The 19,643-nt window shown below is 48.5% G+C and overlaps 1 protein-coding gene across 1 annotated transcript in view; it reads left to right on the plus strand.

Moving 5' to 3' along the window:
* The window catches only part of ANXA3 (annexin A3), a 93,109-nt gene that overhangs the window by 50,139 nt on the left and 23,327 nt on the right, over nt 1-19,643 (plus strand). Inside the window, exon 8 of the mRNA XM_082248013.1 lies at nt 18,526-18,619. Within this exon, the coding sequence (XP_082104139.1) occupies nt 18,526-18,619 (94 nt within the window). The remainder of the gene's footprint in view (nt 1-18,525; nt 18,620-19,643) is intronic.

A 19,643-nucleotide genomic window follows, 5' to 3' on the forward strand; every position in this document is an offset into this window, starting at 1 on the left:
CTCAGTCCCTGGATCTGAGGGTCTCCTTGAGTCGTCAGACCAGATTGGCTCTTCTGTGGTGGCTCCCGTCCCCGTCGGTGGCGGAAGGCAAGTCCTTCCGTCCGTTGGTGTGGACGGTGATTACCACGGATGCCAGCCTGTTGGGCTGGGGTGGAGTCCTGGGCAACTTGTCTGCCCAGGGCACTTGGTCGGAGGAGGAGTCCTCCCTCCCGATTAAATGTGCTGAAATTGCGTGCGATAAAACTCTGTCTCTTCCAGTGGTCGGACCGTCTGCGGGGCCGCCCTGTCCGGGTACAGACGGACAATGCTACCGCGGCGGCTTACATCAACCACCAAGGGGGCACCAGGAGTGCTCGGGCAGCCCGGGAGGTGACCGACATTCTGTCTTGGGCCGAGACTCATGTCCCGGCGATCTTAGCAGTTCACATTCCGGGTGTGGAGAATTGGCAAGCCGACTATCTGAACCGCCAGACCCTGGACCAGGGGGAATGGTCCCTACACCCGGAGGTCTTCCAAATGCTGTGTGCGAAGTGGGGATCCCCGGACGTGGATCTGTTCGTATCTCGGCTAAACCGAAAGGTGGAAAGGTTCGTGGCAAGAATGTGCAATCCGCTGGTGGACGCCTCGGATGCGTTAGTGGCCCCGTGGCATCAGTATCGTCTGATGTATGAATTTCCTCCGATTCCGTTGCTATCTAGGTTCCTCTGCAGGTTCGCCTCGGAACCGCACCTGGTGATTCTGGTGGCTCCAGACTGGCCACGCCGGTCCTGGTACGCCGACGTTGTTCACCTGGCAGTTGCGCCTCTTTGGCGACTGCCTCTGCGGGAAGATCTCCTGTCTCAGGGTCCGATCTTCCAATCCATCGCTGGATTTAACGCCTGGCTGTTGAGACACAGGTCCTGAGGGACAGGGGTCTCTCCTCTGAGGTCATTCCTACCCTTGTCAAGGCTAGGAAAACCTCCTCTGGTAAAATCTATTACCGTACCTGGAAGGCTTATTTCGCCTGGTGTGAGTACTTGTACTCGGTGTCGAGAGTGTTGGCCTTCCTCCAGTCTGGTGTGGACCAGCACCTGGCGCTGGCCACGATCAAGGGCCAGGTGTCTGCACTGGCTATTCTTTTCCAACGCCCTGTGGCATCTCATTCTCTTGTTCGCACCTTCATTCAAGGTGTGCGACATTTGGCTCCTCCCAGGAAAGGAGCCCTTACCTCCATGGGACTTGAACTTGGTTCTGTCCGTGTTACAGTGTGCTCCCTTTGAAGACATTCGGTATATATCGCTGCCTCTGCTGTCTAAGAAGGTTGCCTTTTTGTTGGCGATCACTTTGGCTCACAGGGTCGGAACTGGCAGCGTTATCTTGCCGTTCTCCGTACTTGGTGATTCACCGGGATAAGGTGGTCTCGCGTCCGCATCCCTCCTTTCTTCCTAAGGTGGTCTCTGAGTTCCACATTAATGAGGACATTGTCCTGCCTTCGCTTTGTACGAAGCCTAAGCATCCTAAGGAGGTTGCTCTGCATTCTTTGGATGTTGTCAGGGCGATCAGGGTTTACCTGTCGTCTACGGAATCCTTTCGGAAGACGGATTCCCTCTTTGTCCTTCCTGAGGGACCTCGGAAGGGCATGGCTGCATCTGCAGCGACTATTGCCAAATGGATCAGACAGACCATTGAACAGGCTTACGCCTTGAAGGAATGGGTTCCACCCTTCCCTGTTAAGGCGCACTCTACCAGATCTGTGAGTGCGTCCTGGGCCTACTGGCATCGGGCCTCGGTGGCCCAGGTGTGCAAGGCTGCGACTTGGTCGTCGGTGCACACTTTTTGCAAGTTCTACAAAGTAGATGTTCTGGCATCAGCTGATGCTTCCTTTGGCCGCAAGGTTCTCAGTGTGGCAGTGCCATGAAGGACCCTTGTTTGTTTTTTTTATGGGTCCCTGGCTGTTGGTATTTGCTTTCCTGGGCTGTTGCTCCTGTTGAGCATTGTTTTTCTGTTGCCCAGAAGGTTCTCTTAAGGTGCATGTAAGATTCCTTTCTCTGCTGTGGGTACTGCGTTGCCTTCTCTACAGTTGCGTCTCCCACCCCTCATGTCTATACTGCTTTGGGACATCCCAACAGTGATGACTTAGAGGCGGCGGTGACTGTCGGAGGACGTAAGAGAAAACGTAATTTTTGTAAAATCTTACCTGTAAAATTCCTTTCTCTGAGTCCTCCGACAGTCGCCGCCCCTCTTTTGGGGTTGCGTTCTTATTACCTACTGCTATGCTACCAAACTGAGTTGGGAGTGGTCACTGCAGGGGGTATTGACCAGATGGGACAGCCCCCATGGGTGTGTATATGCAAATGCCTTTGTTCTTTTGACTAAGTCTTTATGCCTAGCTACTCCTGCGGAGCGGAAGTCAATACCCAACAGTGATGACTTAGAGGCGGCGGCGACTGTCGGAGGACTCAGAGAAAGGAATTTTACAGGTAAGATTTTACAAAAATTCCGTTTATTTTATCTTTCGTTCATTGAGGGACACAGCTCCTGATTATTCTTAACCATTTGGTTATACTGCCCCCTACAGGAATAGAACACTAGGGAGGAAAAAGCTTGACTACACCTATGGGCAGTCCCAGGGGGTATACACCCACTCTCCGCTATGGGCACTCAGTTCTTTTTCTACCTAGTTAGTGATAAGGACCTAGTTCCTTGCTGGGATCTCTGGTCCTGGCAATTTTTTCATTTTTATTTGTTTTTGCAAATTCTTTGTATTGACTTTTAGAGCCGGTTCACACTGGGGCGACTTGTCAGGCGACCTGGTCGCCTGACAAGTCGCCTGCCATAGATTAGCACAGGACCCGTTCTAATAGGAGCGACATAAGTCGCTCCGACTTAGAAAAAGGGTCCTGTACTACTTTGGGGCGACCTGCATTGACTTCAATGATATGAAGTCCGTGCATGCCGTTCCGAGGTCGTGGTGCGAGCTGCTCACCGCGACTTCACAGGTCGCCCCGTCAAGTCGGGTCGCGCCTATGTGAACCGGCTCTTAAGAAAAGGTAAAAAAAAACCTGGGGCATACTCTGGTTCAAGTAAAACAAAACAGAACAAAAAAACAATAAAAAAAACATTTTCACAATCCCCCTAACCATAGGCTGCTGCTTTATGGAGATGAAGTGCGTGCCACACAATAAGATGAAAGGATAAGGAAGAAGGAACCATCAAGAGATGGGCATGACCCAGCAACCCCCCATTCGGAGAGGCAACAGCAATAAGGAGGGATCAGTGCGCATTAGTGGCAGTGTCTTCTTTTCAGCAGTGGTCTCCTCCGTCTTCAGCCATAAACTCCAAACCTTAGTGAATTTTTGGGGGCAACCCCTGTTGGTGTAGAATGCCTTGTATAATGGTTTTACTGAGTTCACCAAAGCTTTCCACAGGGATAGAGTGGGCCCCCAGCCCCCCCCCCCCCATTTCATCACTATCAGTTTCCCAGCATAGAAAAGCAAGAGACCCAACAGGGTGCGAGCAGCAGTAGAGTGGGCCAACGCATTTATAAGTCCCAGGATGCAGGTCTCAATCTTAGATGGTACACTGGTTGTAGTTAACTTCGCAATGAAATTCAGGACCTCAGACCAGAACGACTGCAGGATGGGCAGTGCCATATCATGTGAGTGTAAGTGGGGGCGTCCGACCTGCATCGCCAGCAAGTCCTTGGCGTATCTGGGAACACTCTGTGTAATCTAGTTGGTGTTAGGTGAAATCTGTGTAATATTTTAAATTGCACCAGACGGTGTCTGAAGTTCCAGACATCCTCCCAGTCCTCAGAGTCCAGCTACGGCACCTCCATCTCCCAGAATGCCCGCAGCCCCTCCAGTCCGGTATGTACGCTAGGTAGTAGGGTACCATAAATAGAGGAAAGTGGCTTTTTAAGGTATCATTACGAAGGAGCATCTCAAGGACTGCTTGAGTGAAATCAGGAGGGGTGCCTCTAAATTGCACCTGGATGGCATGACGGAGCTGCAGGAACCAGAAAAAGTAGGAGTTGGGTAGGGAAAACCTGGATTTCAACTGGTCGAAGGTCACCAACCCATCCCCCTGACATATATGTGACAAATAACAAATGCCCCTAGTGGCCCACATAGAGGGATCTCGGATGGAGAGAAATTCGGGAAGCTCCGGGTTCAGCCACAGGGGAGAATTCGGAGAATGACGGTTGGGGCCAGACTTAGTGTAGGGGAACATCAGGGCCCAAGCCCTTACTACCGTTTTCATGGAAGTGGTAAGAGGAGAAGGGGCTTTCAACCCATGAAACAGCGTGTTACGTAGCGCTTCGTATGACCCAACCAGAGCCGCCTCAAGGGCAACAGCTGGATTGGATGTGTCAGAAATCAGCCAGTTGTGGGCATGAGTCAGGAGACCCGCAATGTAGTATAAGAAAAAATCAAGGCAGGCCAAGCCCCCGGGTCCAAGGCCTCTGCAGCAAGGAGAGCCTTAAACGAGGAGGGCAGGATCCCCACAGGAAAGCAATGACATGAGAATTAAACTGTTTGAACACCTTTCTTGGAATCCAGACTGGGGTGTGGCGTAAAATATTCACAAGATTGATCTTACCAATCAGGGTTAGCGGGAGGTTCGCCCATGCCTTCAACCTAACCTTAAATGTTTGCATGAGGGGAAGAAGGTTCAATTCACAAAAATACTGTACCCAGATATACCCAGATACATAATTTTGTCTGTCCAGCAAAGGGGCAAGGATGGATCCGCCTGTAGCTTGGCCTTATCCACGGGGATTATAAGCGACTTGTCCCAGTTGACCTTCAGGCCGGACAACTCCGTGAAGGTCGATAGCAGGTCCAGGGCAGCCTGAAGGGAGGGGCCGGTATCCCGGAGGAAAAGGACAATGTCATCAGTGTATAAAGCCAGCTTTTCCTCCAGAGGCCCGACCCGAATCCCCCCGGAGCCACAGATGGCCGCTGCCTGGGGCTCCACCGCGAGGGAAAAAGCACCGGCGACAGCGGGCATCCCTGTCGAGTGCCACGCTCAATGCGGAAGGCAGAGGACACCTTCCCACCCAACTTAATCTGGGCCTGCGACTGGCCATAGAGCATTTATGGAAAATCGGGCCAAAACCAAGGCTTTAAGCACCTCCCCCATATAAGGCCAGGCAACCAAGTCAAATGCTTTTTCGAAATCAAGCGCCACGAACACCCTCGCCCCATGGGCCTCCGCTGGGACCTGCAAATGAGTATAGACCCTCGTATGTTGATATCAGTAGACTTGCCTGGCATGAAACCGGTCTGATCTATATTAACCAAGAATGGGAGTACCTTCATCAACCTGGTGGTGAATTTTTGTAAGAATTTTTATATCGTAATTTGAGGAGAGATATTGGGCGGTATGCTGAGCAAAGAGTAGGGTCCTTCCCAGGCTTCAGGATCAAAACTATGTGGGCTTGAGACATGCAGTCTGGCAGCGCCTCGGCCTCCAAGCAGGATGCATACATACTCCGGAGCCTAGGTGCCAACTTAGAAATGTACATTTTTGTACCAGTCTCCCAGGAGTTCGTCTGGGTCTTCAGGAGGAGGAGGTCTTCCTGGGGGGGGGGGGGGGGGGGGTGCGAATAGCTAGCTCGACCTTCTCAATGAAGAAGTCCGCCTCGAGGGAGGTGGCCTCCTCCTCCGACAGCGTAGGCAAGGACAACTCCCCAAGAGACCCTAGCTCCACCACGGACGGCGAGGGCGGCGACCTGTAAAAATTTTCGTAGTAATTTCCGAGGCAAACTCAGACTCTACCTCTTCCACTTGACTCTCCATGTCCACCCGCTACGCAGCGCCCTCCATCCTGGCCAATTTCATAGCAGAAGTATATTCTCCATGGGTGGTAGCTTTAAAAGCATCCCAGCACACCAGGGGGGAGAGGTAAGGTCATTGAGTTCCCACTGGGCAGTCTTGCCCTTCACCCCCTCTATCACACCAGGATCCTGCAGCCAGCGAGTGTTCAACCTCCAGACACCCCCACCCCCCCCCCCCCCCGATTCCCCAGCATAATCTCAAGTGGTAAGTGATCGGATAAGCCCGCAGGTAAGTACCTAGCGGAGACCAGATGGGGGAGAGCCGAGGGGCAAAAGGCCAGATCAATTTGGGATCTCGAACGATGGGAAGCGGAGCTGCAGGGTCGAGGCCCAGTTTAAAAGGTCTGGACACCACTGTCTACTCGGATTGGACGTGTCCAACTCCTAAACCAGGATATTGTTGAAATCGCTGGCCACAAAGACCCTGGGAGTGGTGAATTCAGCCAGGCGATCATAGATATGGTACAACACGGAACTAGAAAAAGGAGGAGGAATATAAACATTCACATAAACCTATAGCTGTGCATCGATCATTAAAGTGAGAATAACTTACTGACCCGCTCCACTCCGCATGGCAGAGCCTTATTAAGCAAAATGGATACCCCCCTGGCATATGAGGAGTAGGTGGCGTGGAAGGAGCGACCCACCCAGAGCCTGGGCAGGGCCAATATCGTGCATCCCAACAAGTGGGTCTCCTGGAGGAAGAGAATGTGCGGTTTATTGGACTGTAAATAGGGCGGCAGGTTTGAATTCATTGTTCAGTCGCCGCACATTCCATGACAGGAGTCTAAGCTGGTCCGCCATTACATAGGGAAAAAACATGTAGCAGGCTATAAGGAGGGAGCCAGACCGCAAGGCCGGGGGGGGGGGGGGGGGGCGACCACGCTACCTATAGGGTTTAGTAAAGGTATAATGCACCCATTCAAAAAGGAGCCGTAGAGTTTCCGTATATCGATCATAAAGCAACACAGAAAATAGGGACCAAACAGAACAAAGATAAAAGCATGCAGCTAAAAAAGAATGCAGAAAACAACCAAAAAACCCTACTGACCAGCAGACAACTGTGTCTTGGTCAAGCTTCATCCCTGTAACTCGGTACAAAAAAAAATGTCTGCTATAAACTTCAGACCGTAAACAAGGTGCTGGAGCCAAAAAAAGGGGGACCCAGCAACACAGTCAGTCGAGAGGCAGTGGGGAGCAGAAAAAAGGGACGGAAAAAAACAAAAAATCAAAAAATAGAACAGAGACAAAAAATAAAGTGACATCCATCAAAGAGAGCTCCTCCACAACAGGCAGACTTGAAAGTAGCAGTGCAGAGCCATAGGGTGATGAAATCAGGAGAAAATGCACAAGGGTAAGTGAAGGCCCCATAGATGACTGGTAGCGCCGTCAGAAGTCAGGGATGTAGAAGGGAGTGTAATCCAAAGCAATATAAATAGTCAACAGACCACAAGTTTGTCGGAGAGTCGGTAGCCAGGCATCAGCATCCTCAGGGATATTAAAGAACCTCACTGTGCCACCATGAGTAACCCACAGCCTGCTAGGGTAGAGCATGCCATACTGAACCCCCCTCTTCCGCATCTTCTGTCTCACCTCAGTGAAGGACTTGCGTTTCTTCTGTAGTTCCGCCGAGAAGTCAGCATACAGATGGACTGAGGTGTTCTCAAACCGCAGCTCAGGGTGTTTGCGGGCCTCGCTGAGGATCCTGTCCCGGTCCTTGTAGTTTAGGAAGCGGCAAGGAAGGGTCAAGGGGGGGCGCCCGGAATCCTTCTGCCACTGGGGACATTGTGGGCCGGCTCCACCACTCAGGTGGGGGACACCTCCGCCATTCCCAAGAGCTCCTTGAAGAACCCCTCAGCGAAATCTGCTGGAGCATCTCCCTCTGCTACCTCCAGCAGGCCCAGCACTCTTACATTGTTGCGGCGCATGCGGTTCTCTGCATCCTTGGCCATCAGGGAGTCCACCTTACTTTGCAGTGAGTTCAGGAGGCCCGAATGCTGAGCGGTGGTGTCTTGAGCAGCTGAGATGTGGTCCTCTGCCTCCGCGAGGCGGCCTCGGATGTTATCAAGATCACTGCGGGTAAGGTTCCTCCGCCAGGTGATCAATCTGGACCAGCAGAGAAGTCTTGCTGTGTTCGATTACATGTAGGATGACCTAGGTATCTGGACCCACCAAGCAATCCGATGTGCCAGGAGAAGGCTCAGACTCGCACCGCCTCCATCTCCACGCGTGGAGCCTCTCAGTCAAGATGGCGTCTGGGCCTGCAGCGGATGGCGCAAAGTGCCTCAATGAAGGCTGCGGAGCCCACCCGGTTCCTGGTGTAGTAAGTAGCTGTCGCCCCCCCCACTACCCCTGGAGGGTTTTGGGGTGGACGTGGGCCAAGGATGTCAAACCTACAGGTTCCCCCCGCTTCTTTAGACATCAAGGATGCCTACTTTGTGCTTTTTTTTGAGTCAGCGGGGGATCACAGTACTGAGGTACCTGGACGATCTTCTGCGAGCAGAGTTTGACTGCTCTGATGGACAACTAGAGATTTCTCTGCAAACTCTAAGGGAGTTTGGTGGGATCCTGAGCATTCATAAGTCTTCTTGGTTCTGGCCACAAAAAATGGCCTATCTGGGTCTGACTCTGGACTCGGCTTCAGCCAGTGTTTCTTCCTCTGGAAAAACTCCAGACATTGCAGAAGACAATTCAGCTTCTGTTGTTCAGCAAGACGGTCATCCCTCTGGGCTTGCATGCCTGTGCTGGGCTTGATGGGGTGTCCACCCTGGAGGCGGTCTGTTTGCACAGTTCCACACACGATCTCTGCTAAAGAGATTTTAGTGAAATGGGCCAAGAATCCACGGTCTCTAGAGGTGGCTTTGCTCTCTGGCACTTCGACAGGGAAAATCCTTCTCCTCCTGTACTGGACGGTTGTCTCCACAGATGCCAGCCTGTCTGGGTGGGGAGGTGTCCTCAGCACAGACGTGCTCAGGGGGTGGACTCTGGCAGAGCCCAGACTGCCGATTAGTGTAGTGGAACTCCGAGCGATCATACTTTGTCTGGCTCATTGGACAATCGTCTTCAGGGATGTCTGGTACAAATTAATTTGGACAATGCCACGGCCTTGGTCTATGTCAGTCACCAAGGGGGCACAAGAAGTGTCCTGGCCGCTCAATAAGTAGCCGGCATTCTAAGGTGGGCTGACTGATTTGTTCCAACTCTCTCAAACTTCTGCGAAACTCCTGTGCAGGATTCAGGCAGAAGGGATTCCTATCATTCTAGTGGCTCCAGACTGGTCTCGCCAGTCTTAGTATGCCGATCTGGTACGGCTGGTCGCTGATGCTCCTTGGGGACTTCCTCTCACGGAGGATCTGCTGTTCCAAGGTCCAATTATCCATTCTGCTTTACAGTCGCTGGCTTTAACTGCTTGGCTGTTGAACAGCATGTGCTGAAGGGTGGAAGTTTGTTTAAATCAGTGATTTCTACGCTGTTAAAAGCTTGGAAATCTGCCACTAGGAAGATCTACCATCGTACATGGAAGACGTACATTGCGTGGTGTGAGTCTCTTGGGGTTCATCCTCACTCCTTCTCGGTGGATCGGATCTTAACCTTCCTTCAATGGGGGGCGGGTTGAACAAAAATTGGCCTTGAGTACCATCAGGGGCCAGGCATCGGGTTTTAGCAGTCTTTCTTTTTTCAACGACCTTTGGCCACACACTCCCTGGTGTGTACCTTTTCTTCAGGGTGTCCGATATTTGGTTCCTTCGGTGCGGGCTCCATTGCTGCCCTGGAATATTAAAGTGGTGCTTTCAACTCTACTGAAGCTTCTCTTTGAAAATAATCGGGAGGTTTCCCTACTTGCGTTGACCCAGAAGGTGGCCTTCTTTGGTGGCTATCACCTCTGCATGCAGGATGTCAGGACTGACGTTATCCTGTCGTTCACCTTATGGTGCTTCCAAAGATAAGGTGGTGCTTTGCCTCTGTCTGTCATTCTTTCCTAAGGTGGTCTCTGACTGTCATTTGAATGAAGACATTGTGTTGCCTTCCCTGTGTCCTAGGCCTAAACATCTGAAGGAAATTGCCTTGCATGTCTTGGATGTGGTCTGGGCAATTAGGGTGTGCCTGGCAGCTCCGGAGTATTTTAGATAGTCAGACTCTCTATTTGCGCTCACAAACGGACCTCACAAAGGGTTGTCTGCTTCTTCTGCGACCATTTCCAGATGGATCAGATAGACGGTGGCTCAGGCCTATTGCATCAGGGTCAGGTTCCTCCTTTCCCTGTTTAGGCACACGCTACTAGGGTGCTTATTGTCTCCTGGGCTTTCCTTCTTCAAACCTCAGTGACGCAGGTTTTGCAAGGTGGCCACCTGGTTGTCGGTGCACACTTTTACACTTTTTTTGTAAAATGGTTGTGTTGGCATGTGCGGATGCTTCTTTTGGCTGCAAGGTTTTGCTGGCTGCTATTTAGAGAACGTATTGTTTTTCAGGTGAACTCCAGTTGTTTATCGTTGAGCTCTGTTACCTGGTTGGCTATGGTTAGCCTTGGGAATTTTTTTCTCTGATGTTTTCCCACCTCTCATGTTTAACACTGCTTTGGGACATCCCAATGGTTAAGAAGAATCAGGAGCTGTGTCTGTCAATGAACGAAAGAGAAAATGGAATTTTTGACATACTCTAAAATCCATTTCTCTGTCGCTCATTGACAGACGTAGTCCTCGTTGATTAATAACAACTCGGGTTATGCTGCCCTCTACAGGAGTAGGACTAGACAGGAAAGAAAACGTTCTGGCCACACCCTAGGGGCAGTCCCAGAGGGTATATCCTCTCACTTCCTGCTACAGCAAATCAGTTTTTTTCTGTCTAGTTAGGAGTAAGGACCTGGATGCCTTGCTAGGATCTTCGGTCCTGGCAGGATTTTTTCTTAGATTTTTTTTTAGACAGCTTTTTTCTCCAGTGTTCCTGTGAGATCTTCAAGCAAGCAAGCAAGCTGTAACTGGGCGACGGGCTGGATGTTGAGATCCAGTGGTCACCCCAGTTCAGCCTACGAGCGCGTGCAGGCCATAGCTCCGCGCTGGGTCAGCCGCGACATAGTCCCACTGGACGGGGACTGACCCTGCGAGTTAAACGTCTCGCTTGAACGCCAATGACCAAGAGTTCGCCTGGTTCCGGTATGGTGAGTAGTATGTTCCCCCTTTCCCCCTGACGGGTTTGTGGTGAACGCGGGCCCCTCTCTGGAATGGTAGGATGGGTTTCCCCTCTATCCTATAATCCTCTATCCTATGAAGTCAGTGGCAGTACTAGAATGGGCATTACTAATGAAGCAAGAGGTATCTTACCTGTCAGAGGCGTTCACAGGGCGATGCCTATGCCTCAATCACTGTAGTCCAGATCGCCATTCCTCCAGCAAGGGCAGAGAGCTGCCTTCCGACGGCCCACGGACCGCATGCGGCCCGCCAGGGTCCGGTACCACCGGCCAGGCTTATCACCATCAGGGTGAAGGTTGTGGGGCCGAGATACTCCCGCAGGCGAACATTGAATCCTGTACAGGCCGCCGCCATTGTCTGGAAGATCGCACGAGGCCGCCATATTGGCGTAGCCTCGTGTCTCCAGCATGGGGGCGGCCATGTTTGAGGTGACCAAACACCTCGTGGAGCTAGGGTGAGGCGCCGGAAGGCGTGTTAAGGGGCGGAGCCGCCTCCTTTCGCCAGGAAAAAGGGCCAAAGACTTCCTGTCTGTAACAGGACAGCACTGAGCAAGCTGATAGAAAACTTCTGTGCATCAGGGATGAGCCTTGGGGTCTCTCTCTCTCTGTGGGGTCCAAAAAGGCAGGTAACACTGAGGGGCGCTGTTACGCTGGGGGATTACAAAAAAAAAAAAAAAAAGTTTTTTACTTTGTCATTTTTTTTTTTTTGGGTCGCTGGCAAATGTCTTGTATAATCATTGACTCTGCCGCATAGGTATCCCCACCTGATCCCCTCAAGGTGGCCGCAGGACCCTCCAGTACCCCACTTGTTTTTAATGCATTTTCAGCAGTTTTGGAGTCTTTGGTATCCCGGGTGGAGGTGGCCTGTCAGGGACGGGGGTCAAGAAGTGACCCCCGCCTACCCTCATTTTTTATCTGATACTTCAGATACGGATTCGGAGCTGGTCAATACAGCTGCAGGTCCCTCTTATGGGGCTGTTGTCTCAGGTAATGTCTCCTCAGCAGTGAAGAGAACGTTTCTGCCTCAGCACAAGAGTGGTGGATGCACTAGTTGTGTCCGTCCGGGAAACCTTTAGTCTTGAGGTTACATCGGCAGAGGTAGCTGAGACTGAGATTCCTTTTTGGTACTTGGTAACCTACCAAAAGGGCGAAGGATTTTCCTTTACCCAAATGGGGTCGTTTTGAAACGAACCCCTGTTATTTCCAAACGCATGGCTAGGCGCTATCCGTTTGAGGAATCCCTCTTTAAAGGAAGGTCATACGGTCAGGATACAGGATCGAGTCTCGATCACTTTCACCGGTGCGATTCTTCCCTTCTAACATTGAACGGTTTCAGGGGTTCTATTCGAACCTGTTCACAATGTCCAGGAAAGAGGGCAAGGTGCGTCCAATTTCTGGACTTGGGGAAAGATGGAGTCCATCCGAACAGTGGTGGCCTCCCTGCATCAGGGGGATTTCCTGGCGTCCATAGACATTTAGGATGCCTATCCTTATATCCCCATCATCGCAGGACATCAGCGTTTTCTTCGCTTTCCCCAAGATCATCCCTGGTTCCCACCAGGAGACTGAACTATCTGGGCCTAATGTTGGATACATCCTGGGCAAGAAAGTTTCTCCTTGCGGAGAAACTCCAGAAGGTTCACTCAACGATTCGGATGTTGCTGTCCGTCAATTGGCTGGGACTGATGGTGGCCTTCTTAGAGGCACTACCGTATACCCAGTCTCATACCCGAATTCTCCTGAAGGAGATTTTTTTCTAATGGAATCAGAATTCCGATTTCCTGGACAATCGGATCCGGTTGAGCGAGCGGACCAGGAAGTCTCCGATGCTCAACCAGGGGAAGTCATTCCTTCCGATAGCATCCAGGTTACCAATAGGGTATCGGAACTAAGAGCGATCAGATTTTGTCTGATTTACTGGACCGAGCAGCTTTAGAGCAGCCCGATTCGGATCCAATCGCACTATGCCATGGTCGTGACTTATGTCAAGAAAGGGGCACTTAGTGTCCTGGTGGCCATCGAAACGACTAGCATCTTTCATTGGACGGAACGGGTTGTTCCGGATCTCCCCGCAGTGTTCACTCCGGGGGTGGTAAATCGGCAGGAAGATTATTTCAGCCATCAGATTCTGGATCAAGGGGTATGGCCTCTTCATCCAGAGGTTTTTTCACTAGCTGTCCCTTCATTGGGGCACCCCGGATGTGGATCTGTTGGCACCTTGGCTCAACAGGAAGGTGCGGAGGTTTGTAGCTCGCACCCGCGATCCTCAGCAGCAGAAACGCTGATCGCCCCGTGGGGGCAGTATCAGCTACGGCATGCCTTCCATCCTCTCAAGTTACTGCGGGAACTTCTTCGCAGGATAGAGGTGGAGGGAATTCCAGTTATTCTGGAAATTCCGGACTGACTTCGTCGAGCCTGGTACGCCGACTTGGTGAGGCTAGTCGCGGACGCTCCTTGGAGACTTCCTCTCAGGGAGGATTTGCGGTCTCAGGGACTGATCTTTCATCTTGTTTTACTATCGCTGGCTTAATTGCCTGGCCATTGAGACCCAGGTACTGAAGGACAAGCGAGTGTCAGCTTCAGTTATTCCTACCTCCTAGTTAAAGCAAGGAAAGCGACTTCCAGCACATGGAAGTCTTATATTGCGTGGTGTGAATCTCTTGGATTTCCCCCACATACCTATTCGGTGACCCGAATCTTGGTCTGTCTGCAACAAGGGGTTGAGCAGAAACTGTCCTTGAGCACATCAAGGGTCAGGTTTCAGCGTTAGCAATCTTCTTTCAGAAACTTTTGGCTAATCATTCCGTGCGGAATTTCATCCAGGGGTTGCGACATCTGGCTCCACGAGTGCGTGCACTCTTACCGCCTGGGATCTTAATTTAGTGTGGTCGGTTCTTCAGAAACTTCTCTTTGAAGATATTAGGGAGATTCCCTTGCTTACATTATCCCAGAAGGTGGCCTTCTTGGTGGCCATTACTTCTGCACGCAGGGTGTCAGAACTGGCCGCATTATCTTGTCGTTTCCCATATCTGGTGGTTCATAGGGATAAGGTGGTTCTTCTTCCGAATCCATCCTTCCTTCCTAAAGTGGTTTTCAGAGTTTTCATCTGAATAAAGATATTGTGTTACCTTCCCCGTGTCCTAAGACTAGCCATCCTTGGGATTACACTCCTTGGATGGGGTTCAGACAATCAGGGTACACTTGACTACTACGAACTTGGTTCGTAAGACGAACTCACTTTTTGTGATCACGGATAGCCCTAGAAGATGGTTGCCTGTGTCTGCCGCGACCATATCTAGATGGACCAGTCAGACGGTGGTACAGGCTTATTCTATTAAAGGTCGGAATCCTCCGTTCCCTGTTAAGGCGCACTCTACTCGGGCGCCTAGTGTTTCCTGGGTCTTCCGCCATCAGGCGTCAGCGATCCAGGTTTTCAAGGCGATGACTTGATCGTCGGTTCATACCTTTACATCTTTTTATAAAGTTGATGTGATGGCATCATCAGATGCCTCTTTTGGCCGCAAGGTTCTGCAGGCCGCAATCTGAGGAGACTGTTGGTCTATCTCAAGGGTTTGTTGGGTTTTTCACTTGGGTCTCATCTTTTGCTCGATGAGTCCTTGATGCTTCTGGTTGGCTCCGGTTGGGTCTTCTGGATTTTGATTTTTGTTAGCCCACCCCTCATTTGTGGTACTGCTTTGGGACGTCCCGAGTTGTTATTAATCAACGAGGACTATGTCTGTCAATGAGCGACAGAGAAAAATGGATTTTTGTAAAATCTTACCGTAAAATCCTTTTCTCTTGACAGACTTAGTACCCGCCCCTCTGTTTTGGAGTTGGGTTGGGTTAACACTGCTTTGTGACATAACTGATTTGCTGTAGCAGGAAGTGAGAGGATATACCCTCTGGGACTGCCCCTAGGGTGTGGCCAGAACGTTTTCTTTCCTGTCTAGTCCTACTCCTGTAGAGGGCAGCATAACCCGAGTTGTTATTAATCCACGAGGACTACGTCTGTCAATGAGCTTAAGAGAAAAGGATTTTACGGTAAGATTTTACAAAAATCCATTTTTCTCTGATGTTCATTGACGGACACAGCACCCACCCCTCTGTGGAGTTGGGCTTTCTTCTGACACTGCCTGTAACAAAACTGAGTGCCTATAGCTGAGATTGGGAGTATACCCCTGGGACTGCCCAGAGGTGTATTCCAGCTTTTTCCTGCCTAGTGTCCTACTCCTGTAGGGGGCAGTATAACACAATGGTTAAGAAGAATCAGCTGTGTCCGTCAATGAACATCAGAGAAATGTATTTTACGGTAAGTCCAAAATCCCATTCTTGCAGCTTACCAATCATTTGATATGGTGGCTGCATCATGTTTTGTTTCTTTGGCTTTTTCCCCTCTGTTTTCACCTGGTGATTTGGCCAGTAACACACCTCCGGTATTAGTGAGACACAACTCTGAAGGATTATAAACAGGAGACACAGCAGATAGCAGCATTGTGAGTTGGGGGGGGGGGGGTAGTGTGAAATGTATTAGCAGACTTAGATGCACTAACCAATTGAAGCCAAACTCCAGCTCACACTTTATATTCAGAGAAAACGGTTGTTTCCTTTCGGTATAAAGGTTTTACATGAATAAACACTGATCATTTTAATCACTCCTGTCAGTATTAAAGTGTTTTTTTCATCCTTGTAAACTGATGCATTCTGCTGGAGAGCTTGAGCTTGTAAAAAACACTTACTGTCCAGATCACCTAATGAAAAAAGAAAAAAAGTCTAAAAAAGGAAACTAGAGCAACCATCACATCTAAGAATTGATAAACTGCAATATGTTTGTTTTTGGGTTTAATACTATTTTAAAACTCCTCTCAGGGCAAAAATAATTTTTTGCCTTTTTTATCCTGTGTCCTGTGATAAAAGATTTTTGTTTCCTTTGTTGAATTATCCCATTGAAGTCACTCTTCAGAGGCTTTATTCCCAGCATTTCCTCTCAAGGGGACCAGACACCTGTGCCTGCTGTATGTGCAGGAGGGTGGTCACCAGAACAGAAATATATAAAAGACTCCGTGTAGTTTTTTGGTACTTCTGGTAGGTTTGGGCAGGTTCTGGCAGGTTCTATCTGCCCGTCTCTGCCCACTACCTTCCTTTTTTTCTTCAGCTCTGCCTTACTATATTGGCATATGCAAGATACCACTGATCTGCAGTCTATTTTGCTGTGGGTCAATGGGCCGTAATACAAAGCAGACTGTCTGATTTATTAATCTTTTTTATTAAATTTTTCATGTACAAACACATTACAACAAGACCAACACAAAACACACAAAAAGTTTGATCCAAGTGTTGCCAAGATATTAAGGCATGAAACATAAATGCTGTCATCAAGAGCAACACCAAGTCCATACACGTCTCACCAGAACCCAGCAATAATAGGGCACAACCGAAAGATGTGGGTAAAATCAGCCTGAGATTGATCACATCTGCAGCACTCTGAGGTGTGAGATGGGTTCATCACGTGTAGTCTAGATGGGGTGTAATAGGCCCTATGCAGAATTTTAAACTGAATTAGTCTATCACGCATGGAAACCAAGCTTTTGAACGGGAGGTCCCATATGTCATCCCAGTCCTCATTGTCTAAGTGTGGTGCATCATTCAACTAACTGTCAGATTGTTACAGCACTGCCCTGAAAGAGTGTACAATCTGTAGCTTGCTGTAATGTCATAAGAATCAAATCCTCTATCCGAGGCAGCAGAGTGCATTCTGTTAGAAATCAAAGCCTGTCTTCATCACGATTTACAACTATTCACAACTCTGCTTCACTGGGCTCCATTAAATGAATCTCTGAACCAGTCGTCATTGGAGAAAGGGCAGATTGCTACTTTGCTGACTGGGATGCAGCTGTTGGTGTCTTATGTTGATATACAGTAAGCTACAGATGCTGCACGCTCTGTCAGGGAAGAACAGTAGCAATCTGACATAACAAAGTCTGCTTTTCTCAGCCTTTGCAGTTACTTTTCTGGGAGTTAGGGCAGGCTGAAAATCACTTGTTTTTGGCTAGACTGGTGCTACAGCAGTGACGCCGTTTTCAGAGGGGAATAGCTGAAATTTTGGTCTCGAGTGTGTTGGTTTAGTGGTGAAAAATGTTCCAGTTGTATCTTTAAACTAGCCGAACATTCTTAAGTAGGCCATAAAAGATTTGAAAATCAAACTAAAATTGTTGATTGTCAGATTTCGTTTTTTTCATCATTGGTGTGCTAGCTGTGGCACATGATTTGTGTGCCACAATCGAAAGTGCCTGATCCAACAAGCTAAATTTCTTTGTAGGGCACCCTTCTGACTCCTCCCACTTGGAGCTGTGGCAGAAATCTGAAAGGGAATACTGTAAAGACATCACAGGGAAAAAAAATTGGATTATCTTCATAATTGTGTACATTATTTTTTATGTCTTCAAAGGGGGTTGGGGAGGTAATTTTTAAAGTTCTTCTGTTTTACCCAGAGTTCAGTTTTAAAGCGTAGGTCAGCTCCAAAACAAAAATATATATTGTAGTTTACCAGTCCTTCGATGTAGTGGCTGCATTAGTTTCCCCAATATGTTGGGTTTAGATATTATTTAACCAAGCACAATGTGAATTTTGATTGCTGCATTTTTTTTTTTAAATACCATGGACCTCAGTGCCAATTTGATGCTCAAAATAAAAGGAACACTGGTGGGACTTTTGAGGTACAAAAATATTGGAATTAAAATATTATACTGTTAAAAATTACCTAATTTTATTATTTATACATGTATGAAATATGGTGAAAATGTTATGCTGTAAGTATAGCTAACAGCTACCAACACCTGTTTCTCAGTCAGACCTCCACCTACCCCTTGGTCTCCTCCCCTCATCAGGACTTTTGGGGGGCTTCCTGGTGAAGGGGAGATTGGGTGCATTTGCTAGTGACTTGACCATTGTGTTAAGATGTGCTTTGAACTTTCTTTTATTCCACCTATTAACTGTTGCACTCAAACTATCCTTTGTGAAGGGGAAATAGGTACATTAGTCTAAAGTATCTGGGTTGGAAGCACTTTGAGACCTTTTATATTCTACCTGGTATGATTTAAAATTAATAAATGATACATTTGAACTATTCTTGGTGGATCGAATCGGGGGGTTGTTGGTAATTGATGTGAGCTCAGATATTACCATTCTCCAGATTTATTACCAGCTAGGCAGAAAAAAAAAGCTGCATCAGAAGGTCCCAATCTGTGGGAGCTGGAATAATGTTTCAATATAACCAGATATCCTAGGCTACACTATTTAAAAAAAAGCTGACATTTTGCTGGAAATGTTAGTTTGTTTAAACATATTTGAAAATGTATACACTTCCAGCAAAAGCATGTCAATGAGAATAATGTAATATAGGTAATATAGGTCTGCTGTGAGCAGTTCAGAGGATATTAAAAGATGCAAATGACTGACAATACATTGGTTGGAGACTTATGTTGTATTGTGTGTGTTCATTTTCTGTTTTTATTTTACCTAGATTTTGTACAATGCGGGGGAGAAAAAGTGGGGGACAGATGAGGACAAGTTTATTGAAGTTCTTTGTTTGAGAAGTTTCCCACAACTCAGGCTAAGTACGACTTTTGTTTTCTTACTGAGAATTAAATAAGCTTTCTGGTAGAATTTTTTATAAAATGTATTTCCTTTTTGGTATAAAGTACACAGAGAAAGTCAAGTATAGCCATGGTTTGGCGCTAAACAGACCACTGAAAGATTAATCTTTTCCCATAGCCCCTCGTGTCTTCCACAATACATGCATGTTTAGTAGAGAGCACATGTATTGTAGTTTTGTTATTTATTGTACTGAAACCTGATAGTTTACTGTGCAGAAACCTAGGGTCAGGATGGTGGGAAAGGGTCCAAACCATTGTTGATCTGGCTGCTCCTGTTGTGGGCTCTCTTGTTGGCTGTGACACACAGGAAGCCATGATCATCTTGCAGTCGTCTGCTCCCAACAACCGAGGATGACACAGCTGTGTACCCTGCAACTTACACCACTGTGGTATCCTTGCAGGCATTCAGGATGCAGTGCCAAGGGACCGAATGATTTAGTGGAGATGAACCTTCACTTCTAATGCCCCGTACACACGTTCAGATAATCGGACGACTTATCGTTCGCATTTTGTTGCATGATACTAACATCGAATTCAACAATGCGTACAAACCGTATGATTTTTGTGGTACGATTCTGGAAAAGCTTCCTGGTTGCTTAGCTACTTATCAGATGGTGCAAAACAAAAACAATGGCAGCCAGGCTTTTTCCGTGCTGTTTTAGTGTTTTTGAGCATGCACGGTCTTTGTCGATCGATTTTTAGCGGACGCATACTGTACCGATGAAACGATTGTCGTTCGATAAGCTGTCGTACGACAGAAGTTTTCCTGTTTGTCCCTTCGGATTTTGTTGGACCAACTTTCGTGATCGGCTGTCGAAAGCTGTGTACTAACAATCAGATTATCGTGCGATCAGGTCGAAAGCGAGTTTTGTTGTACGATTATCGGAACGTGTGTACGGGGCATAAGAAGTCAGTGGGCATTTTATAGTGTTATACACTATTCACCTGGTTCTGGGAATAGTGTGAATGAGATGAACTAGTCATT

This window comes from Pelophylax lessonae (genome assembly GCF_965119305.1).
Source record: "Pelophylax lessonae genome assembly, chromosome: 1".
NCBI lineage: Eukaryota > Metazoa > Chordata > Amphibia > Anura > Ranidae > Pelophylax > Pelophylax lessonae.